The sequence below is a fragment of the Heptranchias perlo genome, unplaced genomic scaffold (assembly GCF_035084215.1).
Source record: "Heptranchias perlo isolate sHepPer1 unplaced genomic scaffold, sHepPer1.hap1 HAP1_SCAFFOLD_43, whole genome shotgun sequence".
In the NCBI taxonomy this organism is placed as follows: domain Eukaryota; kingdom Metazoa; phylum Chordata; class Chondrichthyes; order Hexanchiformes; family Hexanchidae; genus Heptranchias; species Heptranchias perlo.
The window spans coordinates 5,537,748-5,557,718 of NW_027139442.1; the positions used below are offsets into that span (position 1 = coordinate 5,537,748).

A 19,971-nucleotide genomic window follows, 5' to 3' on the forward strand; every position below is an offset into this window, starting at 1 on the left:
TTTTTTTTCTCCACTCTGACAGCCTTGACTCTGACTGGGTTCAATTCTAAACTCACCGGTTCCCCTTTCTCTCCTGCCCTAATGGTCCTGTCTCTGACTGGGTTCAGTTCTACATTCACTGGTTCCCCTCCCTCTCCTCCCCTGAAGGTCCTGTCTCTGGCTGTGTTCAGTTCTGCACTCACAGGATCCCCTCCCTCTCCTCCCCTGAAGGTGCTGACTCCGGCTGGTTTCAGTTCTACACTCACTGGTTCTCCTCCCTCTCCTCCCCTGAAGGTGCTGGCTCTGACTGGGTTCAGTTCTACACTCACTGGTTTCTCTCCCTCTCCTCCCCTGAAAGAGTTGACTCTGGTTGGGTTCATTTCCACATTCACTGGTTCCCCTCCCTCTGTTCCCCTGAAGGTGCTGGCTCTGACTGGGTTCAGTTCTACACTCACTGGTTCACTTCCCTCTCCTCCCCTGAAGGAGCTGATTCTGGCTCGTTTCAGTTCTACACTCATTGGTTCCTCTCCCTCTCCTCCCCTGAAGGAGCTGATTCTGGTTCGTTTCAGTTCTACATTCACTGGTTTCCCTCCCTCTTCTCCCCTGAAGATGCTGACTCTGGCTGGGTGTATATCCTCGACCCCTCATTTCGATACAATGTCCCTCCCTATTGCTGCCTGTAAGCAGTCCATCTGTGATATCTCCCAATTTTGGCGATGGACTCTCTCTGACCAGTCACCATTTCTCCTCCATTTAAAGACGGTCACTGATCTGTCACTATTTCTCCTTCATTTGCAGATTCTCCCTGACCAGTCATCATTTCTCCTTCATTTACAGACACTACCTGGCCAATCTCCATTTCTCCTTCATTTACAGACACTCCCTGACGAGTCACCACCTTTCTCAGCATCTCCCTCGTCCGTTCACTTGTGAACAAGGCCCTTGCCTTCCACAGCCTTATTGCGGATGGCTGCTATTGGCAACATATTAACAGCAGTCGGCCATTCAGCCCCACGATCCTGTTCCGTCATTTAATTAAATCATGGCTGATCTTTATCTTAACTCTATCTACCCTACTTGGTATCTTAACCCTTAATACTCTGGCAAAAAACAAAGTGTCAATTTCAAATTTACAATTAACCCCTCGCTTCAACAGCTTTTTGGAGTGAAGAGAGTTCCAGATTTCCACTCCCCTTTGTGTGAAGAATTGCTTCCGGACATCACCCCTCAATGGCCTCGCTCTAATTTTAAGGTGATCCCCACCTTGTTCCAGACTCTCGCACCAGAGTAAGTGGTTTCTCTCGAACTACCCTATCCAATCCTTTAATCATCTTAAATACCTCAATTAGATCACCCCTTAATCTTGTATATTCCAGAGTCTATGCAATCTGTCCTCATCTTTTACGTAAGTGATCTCTGCAAGTGCAGGACAGAAATTCAGAACAGAAAGTTTTAGTTTCTGTGGAACATTATTTTCTCCCTTGCCCCTATTAAGCTTTAAATCCTCCGTCCCACACACTCTCCCTCCTTGCCCCTATTAAGCTTTAAATCCACGGCCCCACACACACTCCCTCCTTGCCCTCATTAAGCTGTTAATCCCCCGTCCCACACACTCCCTCCTTGCCCCTATTAAACTGTAAATCCCCGTCCCACACTCTCCCTCCTTGCCCCTATTAAGCTGTAAATACCCCGTCCCACACTCTCCCTCCTTACCCCTATTAAGCTGTAAATCCCACGTCCCACACTCTCCCTCCTTGCCCCTATTAAGCTGTAAATGCCCCGTCCCACACTCTCCCTCCTTGCCCCTATTAAGCTGTAAATCCCCCGTCCCAAACTCTCCCTCCTTGCCCCTATTAAGCTGTAAATGCCCCCTCCCACACTCTCTCTCCTTGCCCCTGTTAAGCTGTAAATCCTCCGTCCCACACACTCTCCCTCCTTGCCCCTGTTAAGCTGTAAATGCCCCGTCCCACACTCTCCCTCCTTGCCTCTGTTAAGATGTAAATCCCCCGTCCCACACTCTCCCTCCTTGCCCCTGTTAAGATGTAAATCCCCCGTCCCGCACTCTCCCTCTTTGACACGTCCTCGCTGTTTGAAATCCAGATTCATCGCAGCCTCTATTTTTCTCCCTTTCTCTCCTGAAGGTGCTGCGTGATGGTCGGGTTCGGGCCCAGTAACTGTTTGCCCTCCAGTACCCGGCCAAGTGGTAATTCTGCACCTGTGAGCCTTTACGGCGAGCCGTCGGTATTTCTACCATGGGCAGCAGCACAGGCACCGTCCCTGTCTGATTCTGTTCTGCAAAGCTGAGGCCAACGGGAGGAGATCAACAACAACCTGCATTTACACTGGTTGGAGTCTCAGCAAGACCGAGTGCGGCTCAGGCCCCGAATCAGCGCCGGGGTGCCCGGCGGACGGGCGGGCGTCCCCGGGCTCCATCAAACCCCTCTTCCAGCCCCTCCCCCGTCCTATCCGCCGCTTCCCGGTTTCTTCTCCCGTTTCCACCGAGTCCGACTCGCGACAAGCGACAGGGCCGAGGCGCTGTGGAATGCAAGGCGGGCCTGGGAGCATGCGCAGTCTGATCAGGAAATGAGCACCTTTTTAGAGACAGAGGGGTTTCTTGGGTGCGGGGGATTGTGGGGCCTGCGGCCGCCATTACTCGCCGGGTGTTGGTCAGTGTTTTATTACCCGCGACTCCCACAGAACAGTGTCGAGAAATACAGACTGAGGAATTCAGAACGGGTTTGCTAAACAGACACTGACCGTACAATGTAGAACAGTGTTTCTCAAACTGGTTTCCTCGCGAGCCAGTGGAAGAAAAACAATTCCCCCAGGGACCCAAAACAATAATATCTTCTGACTGGAGTTTTCATCAAATCCCAATAAAGGTGAATCCATGCTCGCTCTTCACTTCACTTGATTCAACTTCAAGTCACAACTTAAATTAAACATCGACGTTGCTTGAATTTTTTTTTAAATACAGTATAAATACAGTAAAAAAAAAGTATGGTTGAGTTTCATTACTTAATGTGAGGGGTGGGTCTGCCTGTTGGTCATGATCTCGTTCCAATCTGGATCACAAGATGAAAGCGCCACACGCATATCAGGTGCGCTGTTAAGCCGGTTTCTTTCTCTTGTTCTCAAAGTCGAAAATCCCAGTTCGCACATGTAGGTTGTTGTGAACGGTCGCAATAACAGAACACTTATCTTACTCAACAGAGGATATTCTTTGAAAGCACTGATCGAAAAAGATGACAAACTGAATGACTTGTGGCGTGTTTTCACTGTGCTCAAAGGTGAGTCGCATCAGCTCGTTTTCTTGCTCAGGAATCAAGTTTAGCTTCATTATTAATTCAGGATTTTCGAAAGCAAAAAGGATCTTTCACCCAACGCTTTTCCATCAAATTTTCAAATCCCTCTGCAGGGGAGTAGTGATCAAAATGTTCAGACAGAGCAGCGAGATGTAACTGTATGATACATTTCATTTAATTCCCTTTATCTTCATTGATGCTGTTCTCTCCACCCCAGAGGGCTGTGGATGCTCAGTCGTTTAGTGTATTCAAGATTGAGTTTGATGGATTTTTGGACCAGGCAATCAAGGGATATGGGGATAGGGCGGTAAAGTGGAGATCAGGTACAAGATCAGCCATGAACTGTTGAATGGCGGAGCAGGCTCGAGGGGCCGTATGGCCTCCTCCTGCTCATATTCCTTATGTTCTTATTCTGCCAGAGGTGCGGTGCCCAGAACTGAACACAGTACTCTAAATGAGGTGTAACCAGAGCTCTGTATAACTGTGACAAAACTTCCACTCCTTTTTATTCCGGATCCCTTGAGATAATAATCAAAATTGCATTGCCATTTTAACTTTTTTTGCACCTATTCGTGAATTCTGCACTTGCTCATCCGCAGTTCCTCGTTTCTTGCCATTTAGAAAATACTCTGATCTATCTGTTTATGGTCCAAGATGGATGACCTCACACGTCTGCCACAGTTTTGCCCACTCAATGAATCTATCAGTGTCCCTTTGCAACTTTCTGCTCCCATGCTTACTGTGCAACATAACTTAGTGTCGTCAGCATACTTGGATATAAGGCTCTCTACATAAGAACGTAAGAAATAGGAGCAGGAGGAGGCCATACGGTCCCACGAGCCCTCTCAGCCATTCAATCAGATCAGGGCTGATCTCCGATCTCAACTCCACTTTCCCGCACGATCCCCATATCCCTTGATTCCCCTAGATACCAAAAATCTATCGATCTCAGCTTTGAATATACTGAACCACTGAGCGTCCACAGCCCTCTGGGGTAGAGAATTCCAAAAATTCACAGCCATTTGAGTGCAGAAATTTTTCCACATGTCGGACCTAAATGGCCGACCCCTTATCTTGTGACTATGAGCTCCAGTTCTTGACTCTCCAGCCAGGGGAATCAGCCTCTCAGCATCTACCCTGTCAAGCCGTCTAAGAATGCTGTACATTTCAATGAGATCACCTCTCATTCTTCTATCTCCACAGAATATAGGCCAATTTTACCCAATATGTTCTCATACTACAATTGCAGAAAGACCTCCTTACTCTTATATTCCAACACCCTTACAATAAAGGCGTCCATATCATTTGCCTTCCTCACTCCGATTCGACCCTTTGTCGCCCACTATTTCCAGCATGTTTATCCTCTATTCCTTCTTTTGGGAAAAGAAATGAAGTCTGAAATCCTTTTAATATAATTACACCCGTTTATGTTTTGGAAACAATATCCAACGGAACTGCATCAAATTCGATTGCAAACTTAAGAGTTTCTGAAGGAAGCAAACTAATGAAATACACTTAATTGCGATGACCGGGAATCGAAACCGAATCAACTGCTTGGAAGGCAGCTATGCTCACCACTATACCACCATGGCTGACAATGCACAATACTAAAATAGTTGCTAAACTTCAGACCCTGAACAGACGCTGCCGGCTGTTGGATTTTGTTCTTCATTTGAACAATTTCTGACAGATCCTTTCTCGCTCTGTTGCAGTACCCGTCTCCGCCCAATAGATGACGCCAACCCCCAATCAATGGAAATTACACAACAGCCAGTAATCATTCAGCTGAAATCGGCCGCATTAACCATTCATTGAGGTTGAATAATTATATTAAATGATTCCGGAGACGTGACTACCAACTGAGCACGACTGGCTGCTTAATATTCAAGTCTATAAGATCTTTAGAAAGGAAAGAGAAGTAGGAAAAGGAGGGGGAGCAGCAACATTGTTCAAGGACAATATTGCAGCAGTTGAAAAGACAGAATATCAATGAGGGCGAGCGGGCAGTGTAAACACTCTGAGTGAGGCCCATCACAAATGCTCCCACTGTATTCATCCAGAAGGAGTAAGAAGTGTGAGTGCAGGAGGATTTCTTTATTCGTTGCGAAAGTATTTGTGAGATTGTGGAAATGTCTGGAAGAGGAAAAACCGTCGGTAAAGCTCGGGCCAAGGCCAAGTCTCGCTCATCCAGGGCCGGAATGCAGTTCCCTGTGGGCCGTGTTCACAGGCACCTGCGAAAGGGGAACAGTGCTGAACGTGTGGGTGCCGGAGCCCAGGTCTATCTGGCTGCTGTGCTCGAGTATCTGACGGCTGAAATCCTCGAGTTGGCCGGCAACGCGGACCGCTACAACAAGAAGACCCGAATCATCCCCAGACACCTGCAGCTGGCCATTCGCACCGACGAGGAGCTCAACAAGCTGCTGGGACGGGTGACCATCTCTCAGGGTGTTGCCAGATATCCAGGCCTTGCTGCTGCCGAAGAAAACCAGCATTGTCAGCTCCAAGAGCTAGTAATGCGGCCAAGATTTAATCTGATAACCCAAAGGACAGGACGAACCTCATTGAAATCTTTGAAGAAGGAACAGAAAGTGAATACAAGTTTAATACAGTAGATGCAAAAGATTTCGATTTTCCGAAGGCCTTCGATAAGGTACCGCATTATAGACTCATGGCTCAGTTCAGAGCACGTGGAGTTAGGGGACAGGTGGCAGAATGGATAGTAAGTTGGCTACAAAACAGAAAACTGAGAATAGAGGTTAAGGGCAGCTACTCAGACTGGCAAAAGATGGGAAGTGATGTTCAAGTTGCTGGGACCACTGTTCTTCAGAATTTACATTAACGATTTGGATTTGGGAATGGGAATTACAACTCCAAAATTTGTGGACGACACCAAATTGGGGGATGTAGTTAATACAAAGGAAGAATGCATCAAAATGGAAGAGGACATTAATAAACTTGCAGAATGAAGAATAAGGAGGTCACACACTGCTTGGATAATAAGAGTCTAAACGGGATAGTGGAGCAAAGGGATCTGGTGGTACAGATATACAAATTACACAAAATAGCGACGCAGGTCAATAAGGTCATAATAAGGAAACTTAAAAACTATGATTCACTTCTAGAGAGATAGAATTGAAAAGCAAAGAAGTTATCTTAAATTTGTATGGGACCTTGGTTAGACCAAACTTGGAGTATTGTGCACAGTTCTGTTCTCCACATTATAGAACGGACGGAGATGGATTGGAGAAGGTGCAAAACCGATTCTCATGATACGAGAAATGAGAGGATATTCTTATCAGGAAATGGTGAACAGACTGGGGGTGTTTTCTCTGAAAAGAGAAGGCTGAGGGGTGACCTGATAGAGGTCTTCCGATCGGGTTTCATAGGGTAGACATAGATAAAATGTTTCCACTTGTGGGGAGTCCAAAGCTAGAGGCAATAAATATAAAAAGTCGCTAATAAATCCAATGGGGAATTCACGAGAAACTTATTTACCCAAATAGTGGTTAGAATGTGGAAATGACTACCACAAGCAGCAGTTCAGACAAATAGCACAGGTCCATTCAAGGGGAATCTAGTTTAACACACGAGGAAGAAAAGAATGGAAGGGTATTCTGAAAGGGTTATATGAATTAGGGAGGGAGGTGGCTCGCGAGGAGCATTAACGCCGGCACAGACCAGTTGGGCCGAATGGCCTGTTTCTGTCCCGTAGTTTCGATGTAACTCGATGTAAAGGCTCTTTTCAGAGCCACCCACAGTATGTGTGAAGGGGCTGGTTACTCTCTGAGGGAGACGCTGATATCATGCTACCAGTGTTGCATTGAGCTGCTTTTGTCCCATTGTAGACGAGATGAGGTGTTAATGGGACGGGATTCGGGGAACCGAAAACAGTCCGGTACTTTAAACGGTGACTTATGGACCCCAGACCACACATCACCAGATTTCTTGTATTTATTTAAACTACTTGCCATGCTGGGCTCGTTAAGCATCACCAGAACTGCTCGACTAACCTTTCTACATCTGTGGGATTCAGCGCTTCGCTCCGTTTCTGTTCTATTTTGTTGGATTGTTTACATAACGCATCAAACACACTGGAGAATCACTGAGATCCAGCTCTGAACAGAAACAAATAACAGTGAACCGTGAACGGTGCCCAGGAGATCAGAAACATTACTTCTCCTGTTAATAACTAAACCGTGTTTCGAGTCCACCTACCAGCGTTGGTTCCATATGGGGGATTAAACAGAGAAAGCTGGAGGGGAGGAGTCAGAGTGTCCGACAAAGCGGAGAGCGGCCTCTGATCTTCCAGCTCCACCTCCAGCTTTCTCCACCCGCCAATTTCAAACCGTTTATCGATAATAGAAACGAAACACAGCGCTCCGCACAAACCCTTACAGACTCGGGCTTCATATTCAAGGATTTCCAGAAACTCGGAGCTTTTAAATAAGCCCCCTTACAATTAACAGTCAGTAACATTCCTGCCGAAATACAGTCCCTTCGATAACAAGTCAACCCGCCTCCTTCCATTTCAGTCCCAGGCCCGATTCTATCTCCCCGCACATCGCCTCCCAGACGGGTTCAGCAGTTTACAAACACTTTATTCCAGCTGATTTGGAGAATCTCGTGTGTTTGGGTTTGAGTTGTGACGCGGAGTTTCTCCACCAGTGTTACCGTCTCACAGACTCACTGAATCTGTGAAAAGAAAATGACCGTGAACTGTTACTGGAGCCGAACACATCCCCAGTTACAGTGAGGCCCGGACACCCCATTCTCTCTGTTTTATATCAGACAATATCCCACCTTCATTTCCAGCGCAAGAGAGAGACAAACACGCTCTGTCAGCCTTACACTTCCTATCAGTGTGCTCATAACAAGCTCAATAGCAGTATCCACCTTAATATACAGCACCAGAGAGAGAGAGTGCGACAGACACGGTGAGAGAGAGCGGAGAGACCGAGTGCCACTATATCAGTTACAGGCTGACCTGTAAAGTTTAGCTTTATCCAGAAAAAAACCTATTGGAGAGAGAGAAGATGTAATCTCATCTCTCACTGATATTATACCAGAGACAGAAACACTAATAATCGCAAACTCAGGGACAATGCAGAGAGTGACAAAAACAATGGGGCACATTTAACACTCTCTTGCCTGTTGTACTATATTCGGATTTGCAGCACAGGGACGTTCGGTGTTATACTCAGCAATCGAGAGTTTGACTCTGATTAAATTAATCTGGGACTGGTGCTGTCAGATATTAATCCAACACGGTGCCAACAGACACACCGACTCACACTTTCCTCACATGTTTCTCCAGGATTGGTTTCAGAAAACCTCCCTCCATTTTCGTAGCCACGCATCAGTTTTATCAGTGAAGAGTCCAGGAAAAAATGGAATCCACATGCTCATTTCACAGCCGCCCACATTATCTCTGAAAGGCTCTTTACCATCAGAAGATACCGAGAGAAACAGCAGGGATGGAAACATCTAGTTTTGGTTTCCAGCCTTAGGCACTGGTGGAATCCCATCTGTTTCCCATTCTGGTGCCTGTTCCTGCACTGCCTGTGGACCCCATTCCCTCTGACCTTTCCCCAGCCCCACTTCCTTTGCTCAGACTCTGAAAAAATTTCAATTGGCGAAAGATTGCATCGATTTTTGTATTGGGAATTAAGCCAGATATCTGCGCATGCGTGACACAGCCCCGCCCCCAGCGCTGATTGTTGGTGATCAGAAGAGCGCATGCGCGCTCCCCTCCCACAGTTCGTCCTGTGGGCGCCATTCACTCAGTGAGCGGAAGAAGATGGTTGAAAAACAGCCGGGAATGGAGAGATCACGGCTCCAGGGGGAAGGGAGCAAAGAGCAGCCTCGTTACAGCAGCTCATCGCTTCGGGACCGAGTCCGCAGATGGGCTCAGAGATCGGCATTGAATCAGGGGGAAGGGCAGGGGGAGTCCGGGGGCTGTTTTTAAGAGGCGGAGTGGATCGGGAAGTGTTCCCGGAATTAGGAGTGAGTGGGGGGGAGGGGGGCGGAAGAGAGAGGTCATTCTCTGGCTTTGTATGTACAGGGTGTGTCCAGGGTAAGGGAGACAGAATGGGAAGAACCTGCTATTTAAAATCATTGCTGCTTTCTCTCCCCAAACCAGGAGTGAATGTTCCTGGTTTAGTTCCAGTCTCACCCTGATTATTGTTTTTGGACAGTGAAGAGTGGAAACAGAGCCGGACAGTAAGGATGTGGGGAATTATACAAAGAGCGTCTGTTGCAGTCACCAGGTGAGAAGTGTGAAGGACACATTTTAAACAGTGGTTGTTTGGTTTCGGTTGAACTGTTCGTCCCATGGGAGAGGGGATTAGAAACCTGACCTGTACAAAGGTCCCTGCCCCATCGGGCAGTCCCATTCATGAATCAGTGGAGGCGTTGGGTTGTGTCTGGATTTCATTAAATTGTTCTAAAACACCTGGTTTGTAGAAGCTGAGTGTTGCAGTACTGCAGTGGAATCAGACACTGACACTGTTTGTATGGCTGGTTTTCATAATGATTATTAACAGAGATTAAATTGATCACTTTTGTATTTTCTACCTCATGTCTTCTTGAATTACAAGAAATACTTTTTCTTTCTACAGGCAAATCGTTGAAGGACCCAGAATAAATGTGATGTTTCCTCCACTCGAGGCACAAGGAAGAGTGCAGCCAGCTTCTCACACACAGTAGGTACATTATCACACACAGAGCACAGAGGCAACGCAGGTCATCAGTTCCTCAGTCTCAGACAGTAGAAGTAGTCAGTTCCACACTGATCCCAAGTACCACAGACACACTTTCAATTCAACAGTCAGAGGAGGAGAGGCAGACGTTGTTTCTATTTCACCCCAACTCAGAACAACTGCCAGGTAGATCCACAAATCCCAGTCCAATATCACACCCACCATCAGATTGAAAGGCACTGTGTCAATTTCCCAACAGTGTGGTCGAAACTGGAAATTGAATCACAGATAGAACTGACACACGGTGCCCGATTGAAAGATACAGCATTAGCCCCATTAATGTAATCCAAGATTCATCTCAAATAACAAGTAGAACTCACACACATTATGACATTAAAAGATGCAGTATCCATTCCAATTCTGTAACCTGGGATACAAATTACATACAAGTCCAAAACTCACTTACAGTATCAGAGTGAGAGATGCTGAAAGATAGTATAACCTGAGAAACAAAATCAGATACCAGTTCAGAACTCACCCATTTTATGAAACTGAAAGTTACAATTTCAATTCGATTAGACCCAGAGCAACACATTGCATCGAAGTGCTAAAGTCTCGTACAGTGACACCCTGAAAGATACTGTATCAATTCCATTAGTGCAGACTGATCGACATATTATATACCAATACAAAAAACTGATCCAGATTCAGACTGAAATATGCAGTATTCCATTCATGCAGACTGAGCTACACATTATATACAAGTTCCAAAATGTCACCATATCAGTTTGGAAGATACACTAAATCACAATTTTGTTCACATCGAAGCGGATTTAATAGGAGCCCAAAAAGTGCCCACAATCTATGATTATAACCTGCAGCATCACATTTTAAAGCATATGATTATCTACCACTTAAGCACTGGGAAAAATTATTTATACATTCAGGTATTAAAGATACAGTTTTGAACGCCATACTCTAAACTGAGATACAAATTAGATACAGTTAAAGAATGAATCTCATACTCAGATCCAGTGCCAGAGACTGACATCTTGAATGAATCCCTCACTCACACAATGTACCAGTGACTGACAGATACAGAACGAATCCCACACTCACATACTGTAGCACAGACTGACAGATACAGTATTTATATCACTCATATACAGTATCAGAGAGTGATGGAAATGGAATGAATGTCTCAATCACATACAGAACCAGAGACTGACAGATATGGAATAAATCCCAATTGCACACATGGTGCCAGAGACTGACAGGAACAGAATGAATCTCATTCACATATCGTACCAGGGACTGACATTTATTGAATGAATCCCAAACTCACACACAGTACCACAGGCTGACAGATACGGAATGAATCACAAAGTACCACAGTCAGACAAATACAGAACGAATCTCACAGTCAAATTGCTGCAGACTGAGTTGCACATAACATGCCAGTCCAAAAATCTTATAGTGTCAGATTGAAATATAATGTAACAATTTCATTAGTGCAGACTGAGCCAAACATTATTTAGAAGTCCAACAATGTCATACCATATCAAACTCAAAGATACAACATCAATTCCATTCGCATGTACTGAGCTACATGTTACAAACCAGTCTAAAAATCTCATACAGTATCAGACTGATAGATACATTGTCAATTCTATTAGTCAGGCTGAGCTACATATTACATTCCAGTCAAAAAATCTCATACAGTTTCAAACTGAGATACAGAATAAATTCCATTATTATAGACTGAGCTACACATTATATACCAGTTAAATAATTTCACCATGATCAGTTTGAAAGGTATATCGTCATTCAAAACAGAGCTCAGGGATTTAGATGTCACACCACTCCAAAACTCTCACACTGTTTGATTAAAGAAAATCCAAAAGTATATCAATATTTACAAATTAAACACTCGATAAAAAATTGCATATGATTTAAAATATTAAAGATATAGTTTCAAATACAATAATGCAAACTGAAATAAGAATACAGAATGAATTCAGAATTGCACATTGTCTCAGAGACTGAATTGCAGAATGATTCTCACACTGAGATAAAATAGCAGAGAATGGCAGATACAGAATGAATTCCACACTCTCAGAGAGCACCAGAGACTGACAGATACAGAATAAACCCCACACTCATGTATCATTCTAGACACAGACAAATAAAGAATTAACACCACACTCACATACAGTACCAGAGAAAGACAGAAACTGAATAAACCTGACAATCGTATACAGTACCCGTGACAGACAAATACTGAATAAACCCCACACACGCAGAGTACCAGAGACTGACAGATACAGAATGAATCCCACACTCATGTTCAGTTCTAGACACAGACAAATAAAGAATGAACAGCACACTCACATACAGTAGCAGAGACTGATAGATACAGAATGAATCCCTCACTTACACACAGTACCAGAGGCTGACAGATAGAGAATGAATCTCACACTCACACACAGCACCAGAGACTGACAGATACAGAATGTACCCCACAATCAAATACAATACCAGACAATGATAGATACAGAATGACTCAAACACTCACATACAGTACCAGAGACAGACAGACACATAATGAATCCCACACTCACACACAGTACCAGAGACTGACAGATACAGAATGTACCCCACACTCAAATACAATACTAGAGAATGATAGATACAGAATGACTCAAACACTCACATACAGTACCAGAGACAGACAGACACACAATGAATCCCACACTCACACACAGTACCAGAGACTGACAGATACAGAATGTACCCCACACTCAAATACAGTACCAGAGAATGACAGATACAGAATGAATCCCAGACTCAAATACAGTACCAGAGAATGATAGATACAGAATGAATCCCACACACACATACCGTACCAGAGAATGACAGATACTGAATGAATCCCAGATTCACAGACAGCACCAGAGACTCACAGATACAGAATACACCCCACACTCATGTACAGTGTCAGAGACATATGATACAGGATCAACCCCACACTCGAATACAGCACCAGAGACAGAGAGGTACAGAATAAACCCTACATTTATATACAGAAACAGAGACTGACAGATAAAAATTAAATCCCACACTCATGTACATTATCAGAGACAGACAGAAACAGAATAAACCCCCCACACACGAAAAGTACCAGAGACTGACAGGCACAGAATGAATCCCACACTCACACGCAGTACCAGAGACTGAGATCTACAGAATGAATCCCACACTCCCACACAGTACCAGAGACAGTCAGACACAGAAAGAATCCCACACTCACACACAGTACCAGAAGCAGTCAGATACAGAATACATCCCACATTCACATAGAGCACCAGAGAAAGACAGAAACGGAATAAAACTGACACTCGTATACAGTACCCGTGACAGACAAATACTGAATAAACCCCACACACGCAGAGTACCACAGACTGATAGGCACAGAATGAATCCCACACTCATGGTCATTTCTAGACACAGACAAATAAAGAATGAACACCACACTCACATACAGTACCAGAGACTGATAGATACAGAATGAATCCGACACTCACACACAGTACCAGAGACTGACAGATACAGAATGAATCTCACACTCACACACAGTACCAGAGACTGACAGATACAGAATGTACCCCACACTCAAATACAGTACCAGAGACTGACAGATACAGAATGAATCCCACACTCACATACAGTACCAGAGACTGACAGATACAGAATGAATCCCAGATTCACAGACAGCACCAGAGACTCACAGATACAGAATAAAGCCCACACTCATGTTCAGTTCTAGACACAGACAAAGAAAGAATGAACACCACACTCACATACAGTACCAGAGACTGACAGATACAGAATGAATCCCTCACTTACACACAGTACCAGAGACTGACAGATACAGAATGTACCCCACACTCAAATACAATACCAGAGAATGATAGATACAGAATACACTCACACTCATTTACAGTATCAGAGACAGATGATACAGGATCAACCCCACACTCGCATACAGCACCATAGACAGAGAGATACAGAATAAACCCCACATTTATATACAGTACCAGAGACTGACAGAAACAGAATAAACCTGACAATCGGAAACAGTACCCGTGACAGACAGAATGAATCCCACACTCACACACAGTACCAGAGACTGACAGATACACAATGAATCACAAACTCACACACAGTAGCAGAGACTGACAGGTACAGAATGAATCCCTCACTTACACACAGTACCAGAGACTGACAGATGCACAATGAATCCCACACTCACACTCAGTACCAGAGACTGACAGATACAGAATGAATCCCACACTCACACACAGTGGCAAAGATTGACGGATACAGAACGAATCTCACCCTCACACACAGTAAAAGAGATTGACATACACAGAATGAATCTCACGCTCACACACAGTACCAGAGACTGACAGATACAGAATAAATCACAAATTCACACACAGTACCAGAGACTGACAGATACAGAATGAAGCCCACACCCACACGCGGTACCACTGATTGACAGGTACAGATTGATGACCCTGCACACACACAGTACCAGAGACTGACAGATACAGAATGAATCCCACACTCACATACAGTACCAGAAACTGACAGATTCAGAATGATTCCCACTCACATGCGGGACCAGAGACTGACAGATACAGAATTGTTGCTTTACTCGGTCATCATCCTTTGAATCTGATGGGGAAATTGAAAGAAAGTCAGTGAAAGTGCTCCATTTTAATGTTTGTCTCTGACGAATTTACTGCCCAATAAATTGAACACGGGTCCGGGGTCCGTTCAATTCCCTTTTGCTTTGCTCTCCCCTTCATTCAGATTCACACCGCCCCCGGTTTTCCCGTTAACCACGACTTTCAGGTCTAAGAATCAGTATTCAGTTCCTTCCTCTTTCTCACTGAGGAGCCAATCTCTTAATTAATTAATTACTGATATTAATATCCCGCATATTAGCAGCACGAGCCCGCAGTGCCTCAATCCAGAATGAAAGTCTTGGAGAAAAGAATCGGCTCATTTTAAGGCTTAGTCAATGATTCCGTTTTCAGGACACACGGTTCCTGTTCAGTCCCTGCAACGGAATCAATTGATAGCCTGGAATTTGTTATTTTTGCAGGTTGAAGTGAAATTTGTCCAAAACAGCAATTTGTGAATGGGGTTTTATTCCGCAAGTTATGGAGAATATATTTGTAATACAGCGCTCGGAATTTGGGACGTGTAATACGGAATAACATTATTACAAAGAGATTTTAAGTCTTTGTGTAAAAACGACATGGCCGAGTAATTCACTTATTTCATACACTGAAATTGGCGGCTTTTTTCAAATTTTAAAAAATCGGTCAATTGTGGCCAATAATTTGCTCCGTTTTCTTATTGTCGTCTCTCCGATTGGTTAAGGAAATTAGTTTTCAAGCAAAGCAACCAATGAGAAGTAGCCTCAGTTTTGAGCGGGGTTTGCCAGTTGGGCCTGTGGTAATTCCAGGTCCCCAATGACTGAGCTCAAACGGTTCAATTTCACAAACCCTCTCAGTATCAGTGTCAGAAACAACCGTCAGAGAGAAAATCCATATCACAAGCTGGGCCCTTATCACAGCGGCTCAGCTCAACCTGTTCTCCCATGGAAACCCCCGGTCCCACATAACAACATCTGACTGATCAATAGAACAAAAACAGAGCGAATGCATTGAAGGAGCATTTCAGTGAGGGGGAATTCAGCTCCGGGTAAACTCACTTGTAATGTTCCCTGGACAATTCAATGCACTCAAGAAGGGAAATTTCCCTCTCAGTAACCGGTGCAGCTCGCCGCCGATCCCACCTCACCGTACTGTGTGTCACAGAAAACTATTTAATTATAAAACTATTCCCTCGCCCCATATAACCCCGCACCAGTTCCCAAGTCAGTGCTCTCTCTGTGAGGCGGTGGTTGGCTCTTAGAAGAGCCTTTGTTTTGTGTCTGGTTAGAAAGGGTCGAGTTTTTTTGCCGCCGAATCCATAGAGAGTGCGGCCCTGCCGTTTCAGAGCGTACACCACATCCATGGCAGTGACCGTCTTGCGCTTGGCGTGTTCAGTGTAGGTGACCGCGTCCCTGATCACATTCTTCAGGAAAACCTTCAGCACCCCGCGGGTTTCCTCGTAGATCAGACCCGAGATCCGCTTGACACCGCCACGGCGAGCCAGGCGGCGGATGGCTGGTTTGGTGATCCCCTGGATGTTATCACGAAGCACTTTCCGGTGCCGCTTGGCTCCGCCTTTCACGAGTCCTTTGCCTCCTTGATTTCTGCCAGACATGATGATTCTTCACTCAGATCGCTGCTGAATGAAAAACTCTCGCCTTTCTTCTCTATTTATAAAGCCCGCCCCGACCTGGTTGAGAAAGGCACATTATCGGAGAGGCCGGGGAGGAGTGTTTGAATGACAGACAGAGCATGAAATGCGGGAGGGGAGGAGACTGGCTCAGAATGACGGACAAGCGGACGTGCATATTCAAGCTCCGCCTCCAGGAATTAGTTACCGTCCTTTATAAAATTTTCACCAGCATCAAATAGGAAATACAAATTCAGACACAATCCTTACAGACTCCGGATTGATATTCAAGGATATCTCGGAAAAAAGGCGGAAAATCCATTTTAAATTCAATAAATGAGCCCCACTACAGTTCCAATACAATCACTATCATAACAGAATCAATCAGTGCCGCTCCGGAACCGTTGGAAGAGGGAGTTTTAGTTTTCAGATTTGCAGCTGACAGGAGGCGCCCAATAGTTCAATAAACATAAATCGGTGTGGAAGGCACTCTATACCTTTCCGTGCTTGGGTCAGTATGGGATTGGATAGAATCAGGCACTGCGATGGATGGAGAATGATCCTGTGTGGGGACTGGATAGAATCAGGCACTGGGATGGAAGGAGACTGGTCCTGTGTGGGGACTGGATAGATTCAGGCACTGGGATGGAAGGAGACTGGTCCTGTGTGGGGACTGGATAGATTCAGGCACCGGGATGGATGGAGAATGATCCTTTGTGGGGACTGGATAGATTCAGGCACTGGGACGGACAGAGACATTTCCTGTATGGGTACAATGTGTTTATTAGAGCTGAGGTCATTGTGCACTGGATAGATTCAGGGAACGGAATGGATGGTGACAGATCCTGTCAGGGACTGGATAGATTCAGGGACCGGGATGGATAGGCCCAGGTCCTATGTTGGGACTGGATAGATTCAGGGACCGGGATGGACAGACCCAGGTCCTGTGTGGGGACTGGATAGATTCAGGGAACGGGATGGACAGACCCAGGTCCTGTGTGGGGACTGGATAGATTCAGGGACCGGGATGGACAGACCCAGGTCCTGTTTGAGGACTGGATAGATTCAGGGACCGGGATGGACAGACCCAGGTCCTGTTTGAGGACTGGATAGATTCAGGGACCGGGATGGACAGACCCAGGTCCTATGTTGGGACTGGATAGATTCAGGGACCGGGATGGAGAGACCCAGGCCCTGTTTGAGGACTGGATAGATTCAGGGACCGGGATGGACAGACCAAGGTACTGTGTGGGGACTGGATAGATTCAGGGACCGGGATGGACAGACCCAGGTCCTGTTTGAGGACTGGATAGATTCAGGGACCGGGATGGAGAGACCCAGGTCCTGTTTGAGGACTGGATAGATTCAGGGACCGGGATGGACAGACCCAGGTCCTATGTTGGGACTGGATAGATTCAGGGACCGGGATGGATGGAGAATGATCCTGTGTGGGGACTGGATAGATTCAGGTACTGGGATGGACAGAGACAGTTCCTGTGTGGGGACTGGATAGATTCAGGCACTGGGACGGACAGAGACATTTCCTGTATGGGTACAATGTGTTTATTAGAGCTGAGGTCATTGTGCACTGGATAGATTCAGGGAACGGAATGGATGGTGACAGATCCTGTCAGGGACTGGATAGATTCAGGGACCGGGATGGATAGACCCAGGTCCTATGTTGGGACTGGATAGATTCAGGGACCGGGATGGACAGACCCAGGTCCTGTGTGGGGACTGGATAGATTCAGGGAACGGGATGGACAGACCCAGGTCCTGTGTGGGGACTGGATAGATTCAGGGACCGGGATGGACAGACCCAGGTCCTGTTTGAGGACTGGATAGATTCAGGGACCGGGATGGACAGACCCAGGTCCTGTTTGAGGACTGGATAGATTCAGGGACCGGGATGGACAGACCCAGGTCCTATGTTGGGACTGGATAGATTCAGGGAACGGGATGGACAGACCCAGGCCTTGTTTGAGGACTGGATAGATGCAGGGACCGGGATGGACAGACCAAGGTACTGTGTGGGGACTGGATAGATTCAGGGACCGGGATGGACAGACCAAGGTCCTGTGTGGGGACCAGCCCTTTCATAGATACAGTGGGTGGCTCTGAAAAGAGCCTTTGGGTTATCAGATTAAGTCTTGGCCGCGTTACTTGCTTTTGGAGCTCACATTGCTGGTTTTCTTCGGCAGCAGCACGGCCTGGATATTAGGCAGCACCCCGCCCTGGGAGATGGTCACCCGTCCCAGCAGCTTGTTGAGCTCCTCGTCGTTGCGGATGGCCAGCTGCAGGTGTCTGGGGATGATGCGGGTCTTCTTGTTGTCGCGGGCCGCGTTGCCGGCCAGCTCGAGGATTTCAGCCGTCAGATACTCGAGCACAGCAGCCAGATAGACCGGGGCTCCGGCACCCACACGTTCAGCGTAGTTCCCCTTTCGCAGGAGCCTGTGAACACGGCCCACAGGGAACTGCAGTCCTGCCCTGGATGAGCGAGACTTGGCCTTGGCCCGAGCTTTCCCGCCGGTTTTTCCTCTTCCAGACATTTCCACAATCTCACAAACACTTTCACAATGATTGAAGAAATCCTCCCGCACTCGCCCTTCTTATACCTTCTGGAGGAGTACAGTGGGGGCAATTGTGATTGGTTCATCAGTTCTCAATCTCATTGGTTAAACGAACAGCCCAATCAGAGAGCTGTTTTATTCACCAATCAATAGCCGGCAATGAGAAAAGGGCGGAAAATACCGAACTGAACCGTTTTTTTGAAATTTGAAAATCCCGCCACAATATTTGAAACACAAGAAGCGAATTGAGCAAATAATGTCGCCTTAATACAATGATTTAAAAATCTCTCTCCTTTTACTCTGTTATTCCACATTTCCCGTCACAACTTCCAGAATCTTTTACAATCCGGTTAAAATCCGGCCCCATTCACCGTTCGCTTTCAATCCGGCGGGAATAAAGTCCCATTTTGTAACGGGACAGATTCCAGCTCAATCTTTGTAAAAGTAACAAACCACAGATTGTGGATTGATCCCTGTTCACAGGAGCTGCTGCGGGATCAAAACCGGAGCTGAGACTCCTGGTGTAAGAAGCCGAACAGTGACAGATCTTTTAGACTATTCTGTACTCGGTGTGAAGTCCCTTTCAGGGTTGCTGCATTTCAAAGGATTGCGGTTCTGATCGTGATATTCCCGAATAATGAACAAACAAACGTGAAAAGGGGAAAGAAATGACCGAACTCGAATCCACCGCCTGAAAACAGCTCTGAAGGGGCAGAAGCGGGGGAAGGGGTGGGATATGAACTGGAATGAGAGGTTCAGGGACACGTTTTTGTTTATTGGCTGTAAATTGAACATCGACACACAGATTATACCCGGCAGTTATTATGAGAATCTTCCCGATATCAAGAGAAATTACAAAAGCACAAGTTATAGAGAGACAGTTAGTGTCAAACTATCTACAGTAAAATGATTCCATACAGAGGTGTCGGTACAGCGTCTTCAGAGAGACTGTGGGTGGCTCTTAAAAGAGCCTTTGTGTTTATTTTTTTCTGTACATTGTGGAGTTTTACTTGGAGCTGGTGTACTTGGTCACCGCCTTTGTCCCTTCCGACACGGCGT

At 45.9% G+C, this 19,971-nt stretch overlaps 1 protein-coding gene and 1 pseudogene across 1 annotated transcript; one reads left to right on the top strand and one right to left on the bottom strand.

Annotated features, from left to right (window-relative positions):
- Nucleotides 1-5,413: 5,413 nt before the first annotated feature.
- On the top strand, nt 5,414-5,795 carry LOC137312512 (histone H2A-like; annotated as a pseudogene).
- A 12,706-nt stretch (nt 5,796-18,501) lies between these two features.
- LOC137312655 (histone H2A-like) lies at nt 18,502-18,891 on the bottom strand. The gene has a single exon (XM_067979172.1). The coding sequence runs from the start codon at nt 18,889-18,891 to the stop codon at nt 18,502-18,504; it is 390 nt and encodes a 129-aa protein (XP_067835273.1).
- Nucleotides 18,892-19,971: the final 1,080 nt, after the last annotated feature.